This window comes from Arachis hypogaea, chromosome 5 (assembly GCF_003086295.3).
Source record: "Arachis hypogaea cultivar Tifrunner chromosome 5, arahy.Tifrunner.gnm2.J5K5, whole genome shotgun sequence".
Classification (NCBI taxonomy): Eukaryota; Viridiplantae; Streptophyta; class Magnoliopsida; order Fabales; family Fabaceae; genus Arachis; species Arachis hypogaea.
In genome coordinates this window covers 26456417-26477281 of record NC_092040.1, presented here as the reverse complement: position 1 = coordinate 26477281, position 20865 = coordinate 26456417, and the positions used below count along the sequence as shown (strand labels likewise).

General features: G+C 35.2%; 1 protein-coding gene across 4 annotated transcripts; it reads right to left on the bottom strand.

The window, feature by feature from the left end:
• Positions 1-4927: 4927 nt before the first annotated feature.
• On the bottom strand, positions 4928-8143 carry LOC112801013 (uncharacterized). Of its 4 annotated transcripts, none has more exons than XR_003201680.3 (4): positions 7459-8019; positions 7285-7393; positions 7095-7203; positions 4928-5162 (listed from the first exon to the last, which is right to left on the bottom strand). XR_003201680.3 is itself a non-coding variant. In XM_025843508.3 (4 exons), exons 1-4 carry the CDS (start codon positions 7580-7582, stop codon positions 5091-5093), a joined length of 345 nt encoding a protein of 114 aa, XP_025699293.1. In that variant the 5' UTR covers positions 7583-8143; the 3' UTR covers positions 4928-5090. The 4 variants fall into 4 exon arrangements, 1 of the variants encoding a protein (XP_025699293.1); XR_003201679.3 differs by having other exon boundaries at positions 7285-7384; positions 7459-8009; XR_003201681.3 differs by having other exon boundaries at positions 7285-7384; positions 7470-7985.
• Between the last annotated feature and the right edge of the window lie 12722 nt (positions 8144-20865).

Below are 20865 nucleotides of genomic sequence, written 5' to 3'. Positions count from 1 at the left end.
TAAAATATGATAAAAAAAGTGGTCGTCCTTTATAGATATTAGGAAATTATTTATATATGTGTGCGCGCGTGCGCTACGTAGTAAAACCAGAAACAAAAAACAGCTATAGTAGAATAATATATATTTAGTGTTCAGAAAAAAATTTAAGTATTCTATTGTGAAAGTTTTATTATTTTGCTATGAAAAGTGTATACAAACTTTTTATATTTATAGAGTTTGCATATATTATAACAAATTTTTTATATTTTAAGAGTTTGCATATGTGCGATCTGCATGTACACACAAATAATCACAACAAATTTTTATACGAGAAAGTCTAGAGGCTAGCATTTTTATTAAAATTTAGCCAACACTTATTCAACAAAAGAAAAATGAATAATTCTCCATCATTAGATGTAATTTCACACCATTAAACATATTATTGATCACTAATTGATGGCTATAAATCACAAATTCTGCTGACTTCCTTAACACTCCTCTTTTTATATATCATGATAAGATTAGTATGTTTTTGAGATGTGTATTTTTATGGTGTATCTTCTTAAATCTGTTTGAATATCTGAAATTTAAGAGATGAAATTTTGTTAGGATTTGAAATTTGTTGGGATGTTTGATATTTGTTATTAAGCTATGTAACAAGAATCAGTTTTAGAGGTTATTAAGAACCCTTGCTGATATAAAATGAATGGCTTAGATGTGTGACAGTGATAGCATTTAAGAATCAAACTCAATATCAACGTATTTGATTTGAAAGCATAGTTGATGGCCACCTTCCACTACTTTGCAAGTTGCAAATTGCAAATGATTTCTAGTGAGAAAGGTATTTACAAATTGTACTTAGCGTTTAGAAGATGGGTAGTGCACATCAAATTCTCCTCAATCAATTCATTGACACTTCTTTCATGTCATGTCACGTTGCACCAAAAAACGAATTCATATACCACGACAGAATTGAAAGATTTTATTTCTCATCTATTCCATTAAATTGTTATATGTTAATAAATGTTCAAAGCTCGAGAACTTAAGAAAAAAAATAAACAACCATACTTTCGTTGGAGATGTTGAATTTAAATTTTGTTGACCATAAATCACTAGTATTCATCTTCTGTAGGGGGTGATTCTCCTCAAATCGGGAAGGAATAATGATTTGGATGCATGACAAAGTTCTTCATTTGAAATTTTAACACAATTAATTGGATAATTGAATTGAAGATCTAACTAAGCTAACATAATCTTATACCAAATGATTTACGTGTTTATTGATAGATGTTTATTTTAACGATTAAATAACGTGTGTATCTTCATATTGATTAGATATTTTAGCTCCCTAAAATATATATGTACAAAAAGAAAAGATTAATTATGTCTTTGGCAGAGGATACCTTAGGTTGCATTTCGTTTTTGTATGGGATAAACCAAATAGATATTCAATGGCAGAGATACGATGATGCAAATCTGGAGGAAGATAGAGGTTGGAGACGAAAAAAAAGACACACAAGCTGGTAAGAAGGATGAAAAATAGAACGATGAAACTTATTTACCAATTGCTTCATATGTACTCAAGCAACCTTATTGCAAGTTCCTCAGGAAAATCTTCACTCTTATTATTATCTCTGCGAAGGTAAACTGGTAGAGGGTTGCCATAGTTGTTTAGCCTTATAAAGTGTAAATTAAAAAATTTTACAATAAATTGATGTTTAAAATTACAATTCCGCAAAAGGGTCTAACCAATTCTTATTGGTAGGGATGTCAATGGGGCGGGGGATGCCTCCTTGCTCCCCGTCTCCACCCCTACAATTAATTCTCATTCCTGCCCCGATTCCCGTCGTGAGGGGATAATTGTCCCCATCCCCATTCCCCGCGTTCTCCAGTATTCTCTGCGGGGTCCCATTTTCCATCCTCTTATGTTTAACATTCATATGAAAATTATAGTAAAAAATATCAAAAAAATAAAAAAGAAAATAGAAAATACTATTACAAACACACAAACATATCTTATCCAAGATTATAAGTCTACAAATACAACATAGTAAATTATAGTCCATAAAATAAAATCTTAAAATACAATTTTTATTCTAAAAAAAAAAGATATAGTCTTTAACATCAAGTGGAAACTGGAGAGAGTTGGGGCTGTGGGAGAGAACATCGTATGGTGCTGTGGGAGTTTTGGAGTTTGAACAAAGTAGAGATGGAAGAGAGTTGGGATTGGGAATAGAGAGTAGATGGCGCAGCAAACAACACAGTGAGTAGGGAAGACTGAATAATAGGGTTAGGGTTTTTTAATTGGTGAAATTACTTAAAAAACCCTATGTTAGAAATAAAGTAAGGTTATTTAAGAAATTTCAAACATTCGGGGAATTATCGGGGATGGGGCAGGGATCCCCGCTCGGGTCCCTGCGCTTGTCTCGGGGGAATTTCGCTCTTCATCCCCATCCCCACGGGAAAAATTTCCCATCATCGGGGCCCCATTCGGGGCGGTCCCTGCGGGGATCCCCGCCTCCTAGGAATTTTTGACACCCCTACTTATTGGGCTGGACCCTAAAACCCATTTTATCGTACAAGCAAGAAGCAACATCCCAATTTACCGGTGAACCAAATTAACCCTAGCTAAACTCCCCTTTTCATCGTTTCACTTCAACATCATCCTAAACCATCCAACGGAACGCCTGCCAACCAGGTTCATCGGATGCCTTTCTCATTCGCCGTCAACTGCCACAGCGCCTCCGTTCGTCCACGTGCGAGCAACAGCTGGCATCGGAAGTCGCACCAAACCGCCGTAACGCCCCCATTTCAGTCGATGTGATACCAGCCGCGTTCGTCAGAAGTTCGGCCCAGACCGCCGCAGCGCCATCGTGCCGCTCACGTGCGAGCAGCCAACGAGGTCTGATTCTCACCCACAGTGTGCCGACGCTGCTGCATGTCATTGTCGCAGCGCCATTGATGTTGGCTTCTCTGCTTCGATGAATGCCGCATCGGGCTCCTCCTACTCGCACCTTGAAGCCTCACCTGACAATACTAATCGGTTAGTATCTATTCATGGGTGTTACTTGATTGATTTTTGTATGAGTAAATTAGTTGTAAGTGGATTTTGTATTAGATCATATGCATATAATGACACAATCATATACAATGAATTTCGATTTATTGGATGTTACTGTTGTCTAAGATTAGAGGTTTGATTGAAGAAATTGAAATGTGTTTTCTTTTAAACTAGCTATTTTTTTACTAAGATGGAAAAAATGGCAGAAACACAGAGTCCGGAGCCTGCTGGTTTTTTCCTCAGATGGTTTTCGAATTTATTGGACATAACTGTAATTAGTTGACTCTACTTGTACATGTTCAACTGGGTTGTATGTTGTATGTCAATCACAATTGATTCTGTTATTGAAAGATGATAAATTAGGAACCTTTTTTTTTCTCCAATTTTTAGATGTTTCTGTTCACATAAAAAGGATGTTCGTTTTACTATGTATGTGGGTAATTCTTTATTGAGTTTGGGAATGTTGCATTTTACGGAAAAATCACTTGATTTGTGTTGCTGAAAAGTCTCGCCGTCCCACTGCGTCTCACCGCCGACCATCTCGTGCCACCATCAAGACACACAAACACACATGTGGATTCGGCTATGGAACTTATCCTTCTCTTTCTTTTTTCCCTTCTTTGCCATCCATTGCAGAAGACATGGAGTTTTCAAGGTCATACCATAAAAGAATAAGGATACCTAGAAAATTCATGATAATGCATATATGGGATGTCATCATCGTTTGAGACACTTTTGATACATTTTTCTTTTTTTTAGATCTTATTTGACATGTTTTTTCAAGTAAGTACCCGATTGTTTTTGTAAAGATCTAAGTGGATATTACTTCTTTTAAGCATCAGAATGTTCCTTTTGCATACTAACTGGATTTTACTTTATACATTTTTCGAGTTTTCTTGTGTTGCAGTTGGGGATGTCTATATTTCTCTAAGAATTGCATATCCTTTTCTTTTTAAATCCTATTCGGCACGTTTCTCTGAAAAGGTACCTAATTATTTTTGCAGAGATCTAAGTGGATGTTACTTTTGTTAAGTATCAGGATGTTCCTTTTGCATACTAAATGGATATTACTTTATACATTTTTTGAGTTTTCTTGTGTTGCAGTTGTGGATGTCTATATTTTTTTAAGAATTGTATGACCTTTTTTTAAAATCCTACTCGTCATGTTCTTCCGTGTAGGCACTTGATTCTTTTTACAAAGATCTAAATGAATATTACTTCTGTTAAACATCAGGATGTTTCTTTTTCTTACTAAATAGATGTTACTTTATACATTTTTTTATTTTTCTTATGTTTTGCATTTGTGGATGATTGTATTTCTTTAAGAATTACATGACCCTTTTTTTAAGTCCTACTCGGCATGTTTCTCCCTGTAGGTACATATTTGTTTTTGCAAAGATCTAAGTGAATGTTACTTTTGTCAGATATTGGGATGTTCTTTTTCCATACTAAACAGATGTTACTTCAACAAAAACCATATGAATGACAAATCAAAAAAGCTTATCCCACATAAGTAAAAAACAAAACCAAAATACAGAACATCACGCGCGTGTTAGTCAATGTTAGTCAATGATGATTTTTCCTAATAGAGTGATTAACAATGATGATTTGTTTAAACCAATTGCAATTTAACTAACAATAATTACATAGCTTTTGGAATCATTGATTCTTCTATTTTGATGATGGAATAAAAATTGTTCATAATAAGTAGTAGTTGCTTCTTGTTACTTCTTCAACATGAAAAGAAAAGAAAAGAATGAAATTGCTTTTGCTCAAGAAACTATCTGTAATACCCTAACTAGCAAAATATCACGCTTTCGACTGCGCCACTCTGATAGCTTAGGTATTACGACCACTCTTATAATATTTAATACTAAAATATGAGTCTGTTTAAAACTTAAATCGTATTACCACCCAAAAGAATTTTTAAAAGATAACATACATCCATACAAATATCAATACTTATATATATAATTTTACAAGCATTACATAATCAAATCCCTATCCCTCTTAAAAAAACTCGTAAAGATAAAGGCGAGGAAAAAAGTAACTAATAACTAAAACAATAACATCGAATAAACAAAACGCAATAAAACTCTTCATAAGCCTCGTCATCCGTCTCCTGAAAAGATAAAGTTGTAGGGGATGAGAACCTAACCATACGGTCTCACCACAGAGTTTTCAGAATTATCATATGAAGATATTTAATAAGAAAATCATTTTCAAACTCAGTGATTATCTTTGTCTTATGCATCCTTTGAAAACCGATGGTTTAACCACCAAAAATTCAAAAGAATTTTAAAGAAAATCAGTTAATTTCCAAAAATTAGAAACTCACTTTTCAGATAAAAAGATCTTAAAAAGTTTTCTAATAGTATGAATGACCAACCTGTTCTAAGCATGGGTTCATTAAGTCTATGCTGAACCAGCTTGATATTTCATACTTTACTAAACCACAACACAAACCAAACATGGCTTTAGGCCCAAACAGCTCAATCAACATCCAATTTACTATAATCCAACCAATTTTAGTCACAAACACAAGTAGGGATGTTCAAGCAGAATTAAGCAGTTACATCAAGTAGAGCAATTAGCAATTAGATAGAATTATTCACATAGGCAAACCAAGTACAATATGCACACCCAAACAATGTCACATAGATGCATATGATGAATGCCTGCCCTATGACTGATGAGTCTCATTTATCGGTTATCAAGTCAACCCGACAAGTGCGGTTTGCTAAACCTTTGGACTGTCCCCCTACGCACATCCCCATGAGTCTATGCATAGCTTTTTCTCATATATATATATCAAATCGCTCAATGGGAGTACCATTTTCGAGAATTTATAAGTGCCCGGTCACCCTTACGTCGTAAGGTCAACAGAGTATCGAGTCTTAACCTGAAACACGTGGTGGCAAGCTACGGTACTTTACCCAGGGAAACTCGTATCTCAAATAAAAGAAGTGCAAAGGCCACATATTCATTTATTCATAATCATTTCTGCACTTCATTACAATTCATATAAAATCAATTATCATTCAAGCAACAAGTCACTTTTTTCTTTAAAACCAGAAAACAAACTCATCTTTGTTTCAAAATTCTGAATCCTCATATCTCAATTGTTCCAAATTCATATTCCACTTTTCTTTTAAAATCAATCCTCTTTAAAAAGACACAAATATTTCACTTTTTAAATCATCCGTTAAACTATTTTAAATCAGAGTTGTCAATTAATAACCTTGGCAAAGACTCAAGACTCTCGGGAAGAATAGCCTACATCTTTTTTTAAATTCTTTAGAAATCTCTGAAATCATAGTTACTTAATTTGAAGTCAATTGAGATAGAGACTTAAAAACAAAAACCAAAACATGTTTAAAATACTAAGTTCCAAATCAATTCCATTTTATTCTTAAATCAGTAACCTTCCCAAAGGCCCGAAATTGTTTAATCTTGCTAAATCAAAATTTAAAGAGTACTTTAAAACAAACTTAATTAATCAAAGTTCAATTTCTTCTAAAATCCACTAAAAATTCTTCCAAAAGTACTTCTTTAATTAAACTTCAAAACATAGGTTCTTTCATATTTAAATCAATCTTAAACATAAACTTCCCGCAAATAGATTAAACTCGAAATATCTATTTCTTAATAAATCAAGAACCAAGCAATGGAACCTCTCAAAAATTCATTCTTTTTCTAAATCACATTTTAAAATAGAATCTTAATTTTCATGAAAATTCGACAGCATCTCCCCTAAAACTTGGACTTTACCACCCTTTTCGGGTTCCAAATAAACCATTTCCAACTCAAACCAATCCAACATTCAATCATTTTTAACAAACTAAACTTATTTTCAAAACTTTAAAGAAATACTTTAGCACTACCAATTTAACCAAAATCGATCAATAATTCAGTCCAAATCAACAATCATATCCATCCAAACAGCCAGACAATCCATAAGACTTGTACAATCACTAAAAAGTGAAATCCTCACATCAATATCCATTTATAAAAATTTCAAATTATAAAATCAAATTTTTAGAAAAACCCCTACCTTGATTGTCGAAACCCGAAAGCTATAGAACGCGTCAAAAACCCCTTTTTCCTCCTGGCCTGCAGCAGCGGCAGCTTCGATCGCAACTCGTAGTAACTGGAACATGACCCTACGTTGCAAAAACCTCATAATCTCTAGCCAAGCATAACGGAATACTAATTTTCAACGGTTCCGAAATGAAAATACTTACCATAACCAAGGAGCAACGACCATACAAAACGGCAACGGTTCAAACCAAGGTTCCAGCGGCCACAATACCGTTTCCGGCGCCCAGAAGCTCAGTACGACAACTGTAACAACTACGCAGTATGAATAATCTTTTCGGAACCCACAAGAACAGAGAACAAACTAAAAAAACCCTTACTGATAATGGACCTCAGCTACGGCAGTGCCGCTTTTCGGCGACAAAGGCTCGGCAACCCACCTCCAACAGTGGCGATGGAGCTTGCGATGGTGGCGGCTGGGTTCAATGACAACGGCTGTGCCATTTGTGACGATGACGGTGACGGATCTCACGGCTCCTCACGGGGGCGACATAGGCAGCTTCATCTTCTCCTATTCGGGACAACCTCGACGGTGGTAGAAGCTGGTGGCGACGACGATGATGCAGATCGCAGCGGCACGAATCCTTCTCTCTCTTCGCGTTTCTTTCTGCCCGATCTCTCTCTCTCCTCCTCTGGTGTGGGTGGCTGGCACGACGACAAGCTGTGCGGCGGTGAGGTACAGCGGGTTTGACGGATCGGTGGGTACGGAAAAGGCTAGATGCGTGGCAGCGGTTCTTTTTTCTCTTCTCTTCCTTCTGCGTGCATTTTGTGTCGTGTTAGTGTGTGCCGTGGTGAAGGTAAAGGGAAAGGCGGAAAGGCGGCTGGGAAAGGGAAAAATATTAGGGTTAGGGTTGTGTTTTGGGGATTTAGGGTTTTGATTTGGGAATTAGGATTTTGTGATAAAATTTGGAGATTTTGGATTAATTTAAAATCTAATTAAATCTCTAAAATTACTTTAAAATATTATTTATTGTATCAAAATACTAATTGATTTAAGATCAAATATTCTAATTGAAATTATAAGGTTATATAATTAATTTTTTTTATTTATAAAAACATTAGTATTAAATTTCGAAATCTCAATTACTTAAATCAAGCCATATAAAATTCTTATTATTTTATATTTGCTAAACTTTATTATTTAAATATAGAAAACAATTTGATAATTATAAAATCAGATAAAACCTTTATTTATTTTAAACTCAATTAATCAAAATTTGCTTTAATTATCTTTAATAAAATAATTTCTGAGGTTAAAGTATTTAATGAATAAATAAATCAAAATTAGCTTTTAAGAAGATTTTTCTAAAATTTCTAGGTCTTACACTATCTAATTGTGACCTATTCCTAATCATTAGCGTAATATGTGACTTTAAAACACAATTTTGTTACAAGATTTTGTTAAAAATCTAAGAGATATGAAGAACATTGTTAAACTAGCATACACTCTTCTCTGAATCTTAAGACATGCTTATAATCTAATCATTAGTAATAGGAATAAAGTTTTTGTTGATGTTTTGTATATAATTCAATGTTTAAACATGTAACAAATGATAAGAAACACAAACTCTTTTGGCCAAAGAGACTTGACAGAAGTATTTTGTTACACTTCTAAATATTTGTTTGTCATTCTTACAAAAAATAATCAAATGATTAAAAGAATGAATTGCATTTTGTACACTTCTACTTACTACATCTCTCAACTAATTCTACATTCAATATTCAATTTCAATCTTTCATTTTGATTGTACCAATACAGATATATAAAGAAATATAACAAACTACCAGGGACAAATTACAAGTTACAACCATCATAAATTATAATTTTACAAGTTGATAATGAATTTTGACTTATTCAATTCCAAAATCTCATATTTCCTTTCTAATTTCTTGCTCTTCCACACCTTTGCAGGTTCCGAAAGCAAGTTTGCCTATAATTTTTATAATCTACAATTGAATTTGTCTTTAAACCAATATATCTAAAGCCTCCTTCATCCAAGGACAAATTTCTTTTACTTCTGCCACAATCATCCATCTTCTTTTCTTGAAGTTCATCTCTAGCCAATTATCCAATTGCTTGCTAACAAGCATAGGAAACATGTATCCCTCATGAATTGTGGGTTGCTCTTTGCTCTTATAAGTCCATTTTTCCAATCTATTCTGCAAGGAGAACAACTAAATCACAGATTGTTTAAATAGAAACACATAATACCATCCCAAAAAAAATCCAAAATGTACCAAAAAAAACATCCGAAAAAATATAAAAATAAAGATCAATTATTTAATTTTTCACATTCATATTTAGTTTACAACAACAAATTTTATCCTAGTCTAATTAATATTCCAACAATGATTCAATTTTCACCTAGCCCATGGTAATGAACATAAGTCTATTATCTATATCCGTTATACATAGCAAATTGATTGGTCCATTATTTAAGAGTGTAGTATCTAAGTATATTGGGAGAATGAGAGTTAATGACCATAGTGACCAGACATGAACTTACTCTTTGTAAAGAATTAGATCTTCGCAGATATGCTTATGTTCGTTCCTGAAAGTTGCTTGTCATCCTTTTTGAATTTCTTGAACAATTCATACCAAAAACAACAAATAAGAATATAGAAACCAAGTAAGCACTAGCAATAGTTATGAAATCAAAGGAACCTGCTTACAAAATACAAGAAAAATAACTTGCAAGAATATAAGAAGTAGCAGTAAACAGCAGAAAGAAACCTTCAACTAGCGAGAATGGCAGCAGCGCGATGGTTCTTGCGGCGGACTGAGGGTGCGATCGCATGGTGAATAAACTAGCTATTGTCAAGAAAAGTGGCGCACCAAGGAAACAACGATGCGGTGGTCATAGCGGCGAGATTGGCGGCGCACTAGAACAGCGATGAATCAACACTTTGGACGAGGAGGAAGATTGACGAGATGAGAGAGAATGGTTATCACAGTCCTTCCTGAGGTGGGGCAGTGATCCATGGACGACAAAAGGCAGTGCGACGATGAAGCGAATGAGAGGGCACAATGGAGCTGCTTCTGATTTTCTTTGCGGCGGTCAAGATGTGACTATGGGATGCCGCCTAACGGCACGGTGTTAGATGCCGCATGGCTAAGCCAACTGGAGAGGGGTGTGGACGGCGTGGCTATGAGAATGGGAGAGAAAGGGAAAGGTTTTTGTGCATGACAATGGGAGTAGGAATGGGACTGGGAGAGAAGAGGAATAATTTTTACAATTTCTTATTAGGGTTTACTTAATCAACTCTTAATTATTTAAATTTTGAATTTTACAAAAAATTTAAATTAAATAATAAATAAAATTATTTAAAAAATTGGCTGGTTTATCTTGGTTACCTATACTTTTCCTTAATATTATGTATTTACATAAGAAAAAGTATAGAAAATTAACTAGATTGTCAGCCAACTATAATGTGAGCCACAACCAAAAATCTAGCAATACAAAAAAACATCCCACAACCTTACTTAAATCTAATTCTATTTTCACTTTTACTATAAGTCACAATAAATTAGAAAAATAAGAAAATCAATCGCATAACCTTCTTCTTTCTCTCCCACTCCCACTCCTGCTCACCCCTGGCGAATGCTGATTATTTTCAGTCGTAACAAGGAGCCGCGTATTCTGCTGCCAAAGACGACGTCCACAACCCCCTTCAAAGGGAGTTACGGAGATGCGTCACTATACCGCGTAGGCCACCGCCAAACCGCAATGTTACACCGCCCTGACCAACCATTTCGTTTAACTTTCCGTCGCATGAAGCAGCCGCGCCTTTCTCCTGAAAACACCATCGGCAACTCCAGTGCCAGTTAGACCACGAGAAAAGCTTCAGAGCGATGCCACTATGTCGTGCGGCTCACTATCGACTATCGATCGAACGTCTACCGGCTCTACCTCCACAGCCTGTGCGCCGTGAAAAACGATCAAAACCTCCTTCCTCTTTGATTGCAAGGGCTCCATAGATAAGTTAATGCCGCTTGTCTGTATTTTTTTCATTTAACTATTTTTTAGATATTTCTTTGCGAGTAAATGATTATTTCTTTTACAGGTTTTCAGATGTTTCTTTCCGAGTAAATAGATATTTCTTTTTATATGGGTTACTGGATGTTTCTTTCTAAGATTTCAAGATGTTTCTTTCTTGGGTTTCAAGGGGAGGACGCGGCAGCGCGCAAGGGAGCTTGCCCTGAGGCACTCAACAGGAATTATAGACAAACACATGGCGTTGTAAAAAGAGGAAGAGAAAGAAGAGAAAGAAGAAAAAAGAAGAATAGGAAGAAGAAAACAACGAACGTGTGCAGCATAAATACTGGGGATGTGTTGTTTGACATTTAAAAATTTTTTGAAATTTAAAAAGTTGGCTCAAGTTGGATGGTATTCTAGTTAGTTACCTAGCGAAATTGTTTATAAACACCTTAACAAAATACAATGTAATCTCAATATAATTTTTTTAACAATATAACAATATATTAAAAAAAGAAATAAAGCTACAACAATAATATACATTGCTCTCCATTAACTCTCCTAATAAAAAATAAGTGAAGACTCTCAATATAAATTCATATTCTTCATATACTTCTCTTGGTACGTATCATCCTTTATATAGGTGTAGATTGCTAATAAACTATTAATTCTTAACAACTAAGAATAAGTTGTAACGGAGGTGAAGGAGCATGCAAAAGTCTAACTTGCTTTGCTATTAGATAAACATGTGTTTATAATTATGATAAATTCTAATCATAAATTTTGACTATCCTTCTTGTAATTTAATCAATTTGACTTCTGAAATTTGATATAATTTTTATAATCTTTTTACTCTTATTAGAACACTAATAAATTTAATTTGCACTTCTTGGACACTTGAAAATTAGTTGTCATATTAATTTAGTAGATACCACTTGTTCATATTGATAATTTGTAGTATTACCTTTGAATATATTGAAACTTCTAGCAATTTTTAATAATTGTAATTCAACTTGAAAATTTATTTATTGATAATTGATAAGCTTAGTTTAATTTTTAACATTTCCCTTTAAATTAAGCTTAACAAAAAACTTTTTTTTCGTCTTAATTTTCAAAGTGATAATATTAATTATCTCTTTCTTCTCATATGTTGATGCTTCAATCTTTTGGATAATAAAACATCTTTCAATCTCTTCTTCTTTTTAAATATTCTCCTAATTTCTTCATCTGAAACTTTTTAGTTTCTGCTTCAATAATAGAATCTACGATCTCTTTTTTTTATTCTGCTTATTTTGCTGTAATTGTTGTAGCTTAGAATTGAGCTAATTTGATATTATGGTGAATCAAGCTATGATTATTGTTGAAAGGAGATTGCTATATGTACAATTAGAATAGAAATAAGAAAGTCTCGAAAGTAGAAAAGATAAAAAAGTTAGCTACAACAATTATAATAAAAGTAGAATAAGAAAATAAATAATAAATTCTATTATTAAAGCAGAAGTCGAAGGAATTTTAAATAAAAACATCACAAGATTATTTTTAAAGAAGAATTAGAGATTGGAAGAAATTTCAATATGCAAAATATATAAGTTTTTTCAATGTGAGAATCTCTCTTTAATAGATATAATAATCCAACATGAAAATACTCTTAATTCTCATCACCTTTCTAGTAAGAACTCTCTTGCTTGACAACTTATCTAACAAGAACATATTTTCACAAACTTTTTAAGTGATAATACTATTATCATAAATTCTCTAACTCTTCATAAAATGATGCTAAATTGACTGACTCTATGAACAAGCAACTGTATGGAAACTCTCACATATCTTACAAACTCTTAAACAATTAATGCTGAATTAAACAAACTCTGATACCAAATGTAAATAAAAAAATCTCAATTAATTAGCCCTGGATCGCTCACTCAAATAAACACTTCAACAACAATATAACGCAACTTCAATATAAAATTCTTCTAACAATTAGCAATATAATAAGAAGAATAACAAAACTACAACAATAATACATATTTTTATTCTCTATAAACTATCCTAATAAAAAAGAAGTGAAGACTCTCAATTTAAACTCATATTCCTCATATAGTTCACTTAGAGAATAATAATATACGTGCCCCTTTATATAAACATGGATTACTAACAAACTATTAATTCTTAACAAATAAGAAAGTTATAATGAAGATGAAGAAGCATGTAGAAGTTTAACTTGCTTTGCTATTTGATAAGCATTCTAACTAATTATGAAGAATAAGATAATTTTGACTTTTTTTTATAATTTGATCAATTTTGACTTGTTAAGCTTGATACAGCTTCTATAATCTTCTAGATTCTTCTATAATCTTCTTGCTCTACTCATATCAAAATAATAATGAATTTAATTTAAACTTCTCTTGGATACTTGGATATGAGTTATCATATTAACTTAGTAGATGACGAACAGACTTTTGCTAGTAAAGAATTCACAAAAGTAATCACGTTGTAAGTATAGTTTCTAAACCAGCAAAGAATCCTTTCGTACAAAAACTTGTTTGTCACCAAAGCAAACCAAATAAAAATTAATAACCGAAGTATTTAAACCTCGGGTTGTCTCTCAAGGAATTGCAGGGAGGTGTGTTTATTATTAGTTATGAGAAAAGTATCTTTTTGGTTTTTGAACGGTTTGAACAAGGAATGTAAATGACAAGGAAGTAAACTAATTATCATGAAAATCCTTGCAAGGTATAAGAACTGGACGTCCTATCGTAGTTATTCTTATCAATTGTGATGAGAATTAGCTTTTGCTCCCACTTGGTCAACCTCTAACTATGAAGGTATGTCAAGTGGATAAATCAATTTGGTTCTCCAGGTCCTAGTCAATTCCTAAGAAAAGACTAGAGTTAGGGGAATTCAAATCAATCAGCAAAGAATTCTAATTTTCAATCAACAAAAAGTTTGATAACTCAAGTGTCTCCAATTACTCAACACAAGCTAAGAATGTAAAAAGCTAAATTAAAATCATAAATATGAAATATCTCAAATTGCATTAAATAAAGAAATCAAATCTAACATGGAGTTCATAAACAAATAAAAGAGAAACTAAATTAAAAGAACATTGAACTTGGAATTGAGAAGAAGAAGAATCCTAATCCTAAAACCTAAGAGAGAGGAGAGAGCCTCTCTCTAAAAACTACATCCCAATTATGAAAAGTGAGAAGTGCATGAATGTCTGAATAGATTCTCCCACTCTGTAACCTCTAATATGTGTTTTCTGGGCCAAAAACTGGGTCAAAAACAGCCCAGAAATCACTGGGGGCGATTTTTGATATGTACAGGTCGCGGCTCTGTCACACGTACGCGTTGCCCATGCGTACGCATCACTTGTCTGCGGCACAATCCATGCATACGCGTGCTTCACATGTGTGCATCGCCCAACAGCCAGGCAACTATGACAAATTATATATCGTTGCGAAGCCCCAGATGTTAGCTTTCCAACACAACTAAAACCGCCTTATTTGGACCTCTGTAGCTCAAGTTATGATCGATTAAGTGCAAAGAGGTCCGGGTTGACAGCTTTACAGTTCCTTCAGCTTCTTGTATTCTTTCCACTTTTGTATGCTTCCTTTCCATCCTCTAAGTCATTCTTGCCCTGTAATCTCTAAAAATAGTTAACACACATATCAAGGCATCGAATGGTAATAAGAGAGGATTAAAAATAGTAAATCTAAGGCCAAAGAAACATGTTTTCAATCATAGCACCAAATCAGGAAGAAAAATGTAAAACATGCAATTTATATGAATAAGTGTGAGAATAGTGGATAAAATCCACTCAATTAAGCACAAGATGTACCACGAAATAGTGGTGCTTCAAATCTTCCCACACTTAAACATTAGCATGTCCTCATGCTAGGCTCAAGAGAAGCTATAAGAGTGAAGAGGAATGGTAGTATGAAATGCAACCTATCTATATGGATTCAACTACATGCAAAATACTTTTACCTACTTGGTGAAAAATAGATAAACCTTTCACGAACAAATATGAACTGGATTTCACTAATTCAAATCATAAAAATAAAGTACACATAGACTTATAGAAGAAAATAGCTCATGAAAGTCGGGAACAAAGAATCGAGCATCGAACCCCCACTGGAAGTGTATACACTCTAATCGCTCAGGTGTTTAAGGTTCGATTCTCCCAATTCTCTACTAACCTTGCTTTCTAGGATTTGCTCTTCTTTTACCAATCAACAAAATTTAATGCACAAATACACATATCAAGAGGTCTTTTAAGGGTTGTAATGGGGTTAGGGTCAAAGTAGGATTGTATTTGGTCAAGTGGACTAAAATCTGAATCTTTAATTAGCCTAAACTTCCCACCTAACTTAAAACAATCCATTTAATCATAATATAAAGCCTAACTACCCATTAACTATGTTTATCACATATTCATGCATCCCAAATTTTAGTACAACTCATATGCATTATTTTCACCATTTACTTTGGGGCATTTTGTCCCCTTTTTATTGTTCGCTCTTTTTCTTTCCTTTTTCTCTTGTTTTTCTTTTTCTTTTTCTTTCCTTTTTCTTTTGTTTTTCCCAATGCATATGATTAAGGTATTGAATGCACAAACATGTCCTCAACATTTTTCACATTTTCACAAGAAGTCTAACATACTCAATTTTCAAACCAAATGTTTCCAAACCCGCTTTTCCCACACTTAATTCATGAGCACTCTCACTAATCTAAGCTAACCAAGGATTCAAATTAGAGACATTATTGTTTTCTGCTTAGAGTTAATGATGTGCTAAAATAAAGAATAAAGGGGTAAAATAGGCTCAACTTTGGTTTTCAAAGGATAATGAAAGGGTAAGGCCATATGGGTATGTAAGCTCAGTGAAACAAAGGCCTCAATCATATAAGTGCATGCATACATCAAATACTGGAAATATAGAATTAAGCAAGACAAAGATCACAATTTTCGAGAGAATAAGACACACACCAAAATAAAATATATTGGTTGATAAAATACAAAACAATCAAATAGGCTCAAAATCTCACTGGTTTTGTGTGTTCGAGCTCTAAAGTATGTTCCAAAATAATATTTCTTTAAACAAGTTTAACAAAAGTTTTAATTCAAATTAGTGAAATGATAAAAAAAAGTTTCTTGAAAAAGAAATTATTACTTCAACCAGGTAGTGGTAAAATATGCACAAAATGTAACAAACATGCAATCAAACATGTAAATGCAACAATAAACTAACAAAGGAAATCGCACATTGGTATTGAGAAGGAACTAACTAACCCGCAAAAGTCGGTATCGACATCCCCACACTTAAAGATTGCACCGTCCTCAGTGCATGCTGAGATGCGCAAGTGGGCAGGTTGCTCCAACTGATGCCTTTCTCGAAAGATCCTGCAGCGGACTTGTTTATTGCTTTAGTTTGAAACTTTTCCTTTTCCCTCTTGGTGGCCATCCTGAAAGAAGAGAAAAAGGAACGGAAAGAACCCACAAGCAAAGATATGAAAAGAAATAAAACATATGTGGGCTAATGCCAAATAATAAGGGTCTCAACTATATGGTCGCGACAACATGTAAGTGAGAAAATAATAGAAGCATAGGGCATGTCAACTAAATAGCAAACAAGTCAAGGTGCACCCAAAATATTGCAAAAAATATGCAACAGTTGAGTAAGAGAATTTTAACACCAATGTGAAAACAACAAGTATAGAAAAGAAAGGGAGAAGAAAAGGAAGAAGAAAGGAAGGAGGAAAGAATAAGAAAGGAGAGAAGAAAGGAGTAAGATGGAAAACGAGACGTGATGCGTACGCGTGGGTGAGCAGAATCACAATTGACGCGTAAGCGTCGGTCATGCGTACGCGTGACCTTGGTCGTGCTACTCGCGCGAGGCCAGCTCCGCGCGTGCACAACTCTCTGTTTGCTTCGCGCTATGGCCAAAATCGCATGTGACGCGTGTGCGTCAGGCACGCACATGCGTGAATTATTTGAAACTGAAAATGATGCGCACGCATCAGGGATGCATACGCGTGAGTGATTTTGTGCCTCTAGCATAGTGTCAGCACCAGGCCATCACAACTTTCAGCCAAACACCTTTTTACGTTGATTTTTTTGGGTCACGCGTGCGCGTCATTGACGCGTACGCGTGAGGTGCCAGAATCGCAAATGACGCGTACGCGTGGTGTTGCTTATGCATAAAGCACACTTCCTTCAGAGCTCCCACGCAACTTTCTGTCCAATTTTTTCTCAAAAAAATATTTTTTATGCAATATGCAGATGAAGATGCAAACTATATGTACTAATAATGAGAAGAGTGACTTAAAAAAGAAAACTAAGAAGAGAGAAAAGAACGATCATACCATGGTTGGTTGTCTTCCACCTAGCACTTTTAGTTAAAGTCCTTAAGTTGGACATATGGTGAGCTACTTGTCATGGTGGCTTGTGCTTGAACTCATCCTGAAACTTCCACCAATGCTTGGACTTCCAATAAGCTCTATCGATACTAGGTAAATTCCTCAAGCTTTGATGGAGTTCTTCACAAGCTTTGACCTCCCAAGATTGATCCTCATGTATTTCGGGATCCCAAATTTTGATTCTACACCCGTCTTCAAGTTGATTATCATGGTTCAATCCGGGTGTCTCGCGATTTGAATTCTCACAGAGACATCCAAACAACCTTCTAGACCCATTCAATTGAGCTCTACACCATACCTTGCACTTCAACTTGGAGCATGCAACCATATGGAACCTTGCAGGACAACTCTTCCTACTGACTGTCTCCCTCTTACTCTTAAAGCCACAGAGAGCTCTAAGTTGACCATCCGTCTCCAGTAGCCCATATTCAAGTGGAAAAGTAAAGGTCAAGGATAAGAATTTTACCCACTCGAACGTTGTGTTGGATGGTAATGGCCTTGGGAGAGGTGTTTCTAATGATCTTGCAAGCTTCACTCCCTTGTGCTCTTCTCTGACAACTTCCACCTCCTTACAAGCTTCTTCAATATCAACCTCTTCTTCTTAGTAGTGTTTTTCCAATTCAATCTCTTCTTCATTGTTCACCAAGGGCATGGGAGGTTGTGCTTCTTCTTCTCTAATCTCTATATCAAGTCCAATGGGAGAGGATTCAATTGTAGATAAGGATTCATCAATGATTGTGTCCATCTCTTGATCAACCTCTTCAAAGTCTTCAATCAGGCTATGCCTTGGAGGTTGTACACCTCCTCAACATCAATTTCAAATGTCTTTGAAGGAGGCTCTATAACTTGACTTTCCCATGGAGGTTCAACATCTCCTAAGTCTGCAACCACTTCTTCCTCTTCAATAATTATGGCTTCCTCCAATTATTTTAGCATAAAATCGTACTCCTCCTTGATGATTTTCTTTTAATGACAACTCCCTTCAACTACTCCTTCATCTTCAAGGGTCTCTCCTACCTCCACATTTTGGGCCTCCTCTTGCTCCTCTGGAAGTAAGGTCGCGTGTAACCGATCCATTGCGTCCCTAAGACGATCATTTCTCTCTTGTTCCATGTCAATAGCATCATTGGGATCATGTTGCTCTTGGATTGATGGATACTGGTATTCTTGCACGGAGGGTGGTAGTGCACCAGAGCTTGAGGACTGAATATTCGAGGTAGAGGATTGGTCCATGCGGGATCTAAGAGCTTGAAGAGTAGATATGAGACTAGTGATAGAGGCAAGTGTGGTATGAAGCTCTGCTTGCCCTTGGTGAATAACACCAAGGGTGTTGTCATCTAGTGGAGGTTAGGGTGGATAGAAGGGTTCATTATTTTGGAGAAAGGGTGCACGGTAGGAAGGTGGTTCTTCTTGGTAAGGGCATAGAGATGGTGAATATTGAGATGGTGGCTCATGAGAGTAATTGTGTTGGAATGGGGGTGGTTCTATGTATGGTTCATTTGGCTCATAAGTTGGTTGGTATGGTGGATATGGGTTAGGGTCATATAGAGGTGAATGGTGAAAAGGGGCTTGTGAGTATGGTGGTTCAAAGTTATGTTGAGGAGGGGGTTCATAGACATATTGTGGTGGGCATTGAGTGTCACGTAAAGGTCCACCATAACCATTATCTTGGTATGCATCATGGAATGGTTGTTGCTCGTGGTATAATAGAGGGGGTTGTTGCCAAGAGGGTTGATCAAATCCTTGTGGCTCCTCCCATCTTTGATTGTTCCAACCTTGATGCCTGTTCTCATTATAGCGCCCATTCCCTACAACAACATTGGAACCAAACTCATAGTGACAGGGGTGAGAGTTCATAGTAGAAAAGAAAAACAAAAACTAACAAAGATACGCAACTAAGTCCTAAAACCAACAAACAAGTAAAAAGAAAATATTTACAATAACCAATAATAAGGCACACATTTGCAATTCCCCGACAACGGCGCCATTTTGACGAACAGACTTTTGCTAGTAAAGAATTCACAAAAGTAATCACGTTGTAAGTATAGTTTCTAAACCAGCAAAGAATCCTTTCGTACAAAAACTTGTTTGTCACTAAAGCAAACCCAATAAAAATTAATAACCGAAGTATTTAAACCTCAGGTCGTCTCTCAAAGAATTGCAAGGAGGTGTGTTTATTATTGGTTATGAGAAAAGTATCTTTTTGGGTTTTTGAAAGGTTTGAACAAGGAATGTAAATGACAAGGAAGTAAACTAATTTTCATGAAAACCCTTGCAAGGTATAAGAACTGGACATCCTATCCTAGTTATCCTTATCAATTGTGATGAGAATCGGCTTTTGCTCCCACTTGGTCAACCTTTAACTATGAAGGTATGTTAAGTGGATAAATCAATTTGGTTCCTCAGGTCCTAGTCAATTTCTAAGAAAAGACTAGAGTTAAGGGAATTCAAATCAATCAGCAAAAAATTCCAATTTTCAATCAACAAGGAGTTTGATAACTCAAGTGTCTCCAATTACTCAACACAAGCTAAGAATGTAAAAAGCTAAATTAAAATCATAAATATGAAATACCTCAAATTGCATTAAATAAAGAAATCAAATCTAACATGGAGTTCAAAAACAAATAAAAGAGAAACTAAATTAAAAGAACATTGAACCTGAAATTGAGAAGAAAAAGAAATCCTAATCCTAAAACCTAAGAGAGAGGAGAGAGCCTCTCTCTCTAAAAACTACATCTCAATTATGAAAAGTGACTAATGAGAAGTGCATGAATGTCTGAATGGATTCCCCCACTCTGTAGCTTCTAATCTGTGTTTTCTGGGCCGAAAACTGGGTCAAAAACAGCCCAGAAATCGCTGGGTGTGATTTCTAATACGTACAGGTCGCGGCTCTGTCACGCATACGCGTCGCCCACGCGTATGCGTCACTTGTTTGTGGCACAATCCATGCATGTGTGTCACCCAACAGCCAAGCAACTATGACAAATTATAAATCGTTGCGAAGTCCCGGATGTTAGCTTTCCAACGCAACTGGAACCGTCTCATTTGGACCTCTGTAAATCAAGTTACGATTGATTGAGTGCGAAGAGGTCCGAGCTGACAGCTTTACAGTTCCTTCAGCTTCTTGTATTCCTTCCACTTTTTCATGCTTCCTTTCCATCCTCTAAGCCATTCCTGCCCTGTAATCTCTGAAAACACTTAACACACATATCAAGGCATCGATTGGTAATAAGAGAGGATTAAAAATAGTAAATCTAAGGCCAAAGAAACATGTTTTCAATCATAGCACCAAATCAGGAAGGAAAATGTAAAACATGCAATTTACATGAA

Excerpts from the sequence above, each read along its gene's own strand:
- LOC112801013 (XM_025843508.3), bottom strand. The coding sequence starts at position 7,582 with ATGGCACAGCCGTTGTCATTGAACCCAGCCGCCACCATCGCAAGCTCC. Across the intron at positions 7,204-7,284 it reads GTCGTTGCTCCTTGGTTATG|GGTCATGTTCCAGTTACTAC; the intron begins GTAAGTATTTTC and ends TTTGCAACGTAG. Across the intron at positions 5,163-7,094 it reads TTCGGGTTTCGACAATCAAG|GAGACGGATGACGAGGCTTA; the intron begins GTAGGGGTTTTT and ends TTATCTTTTCAG.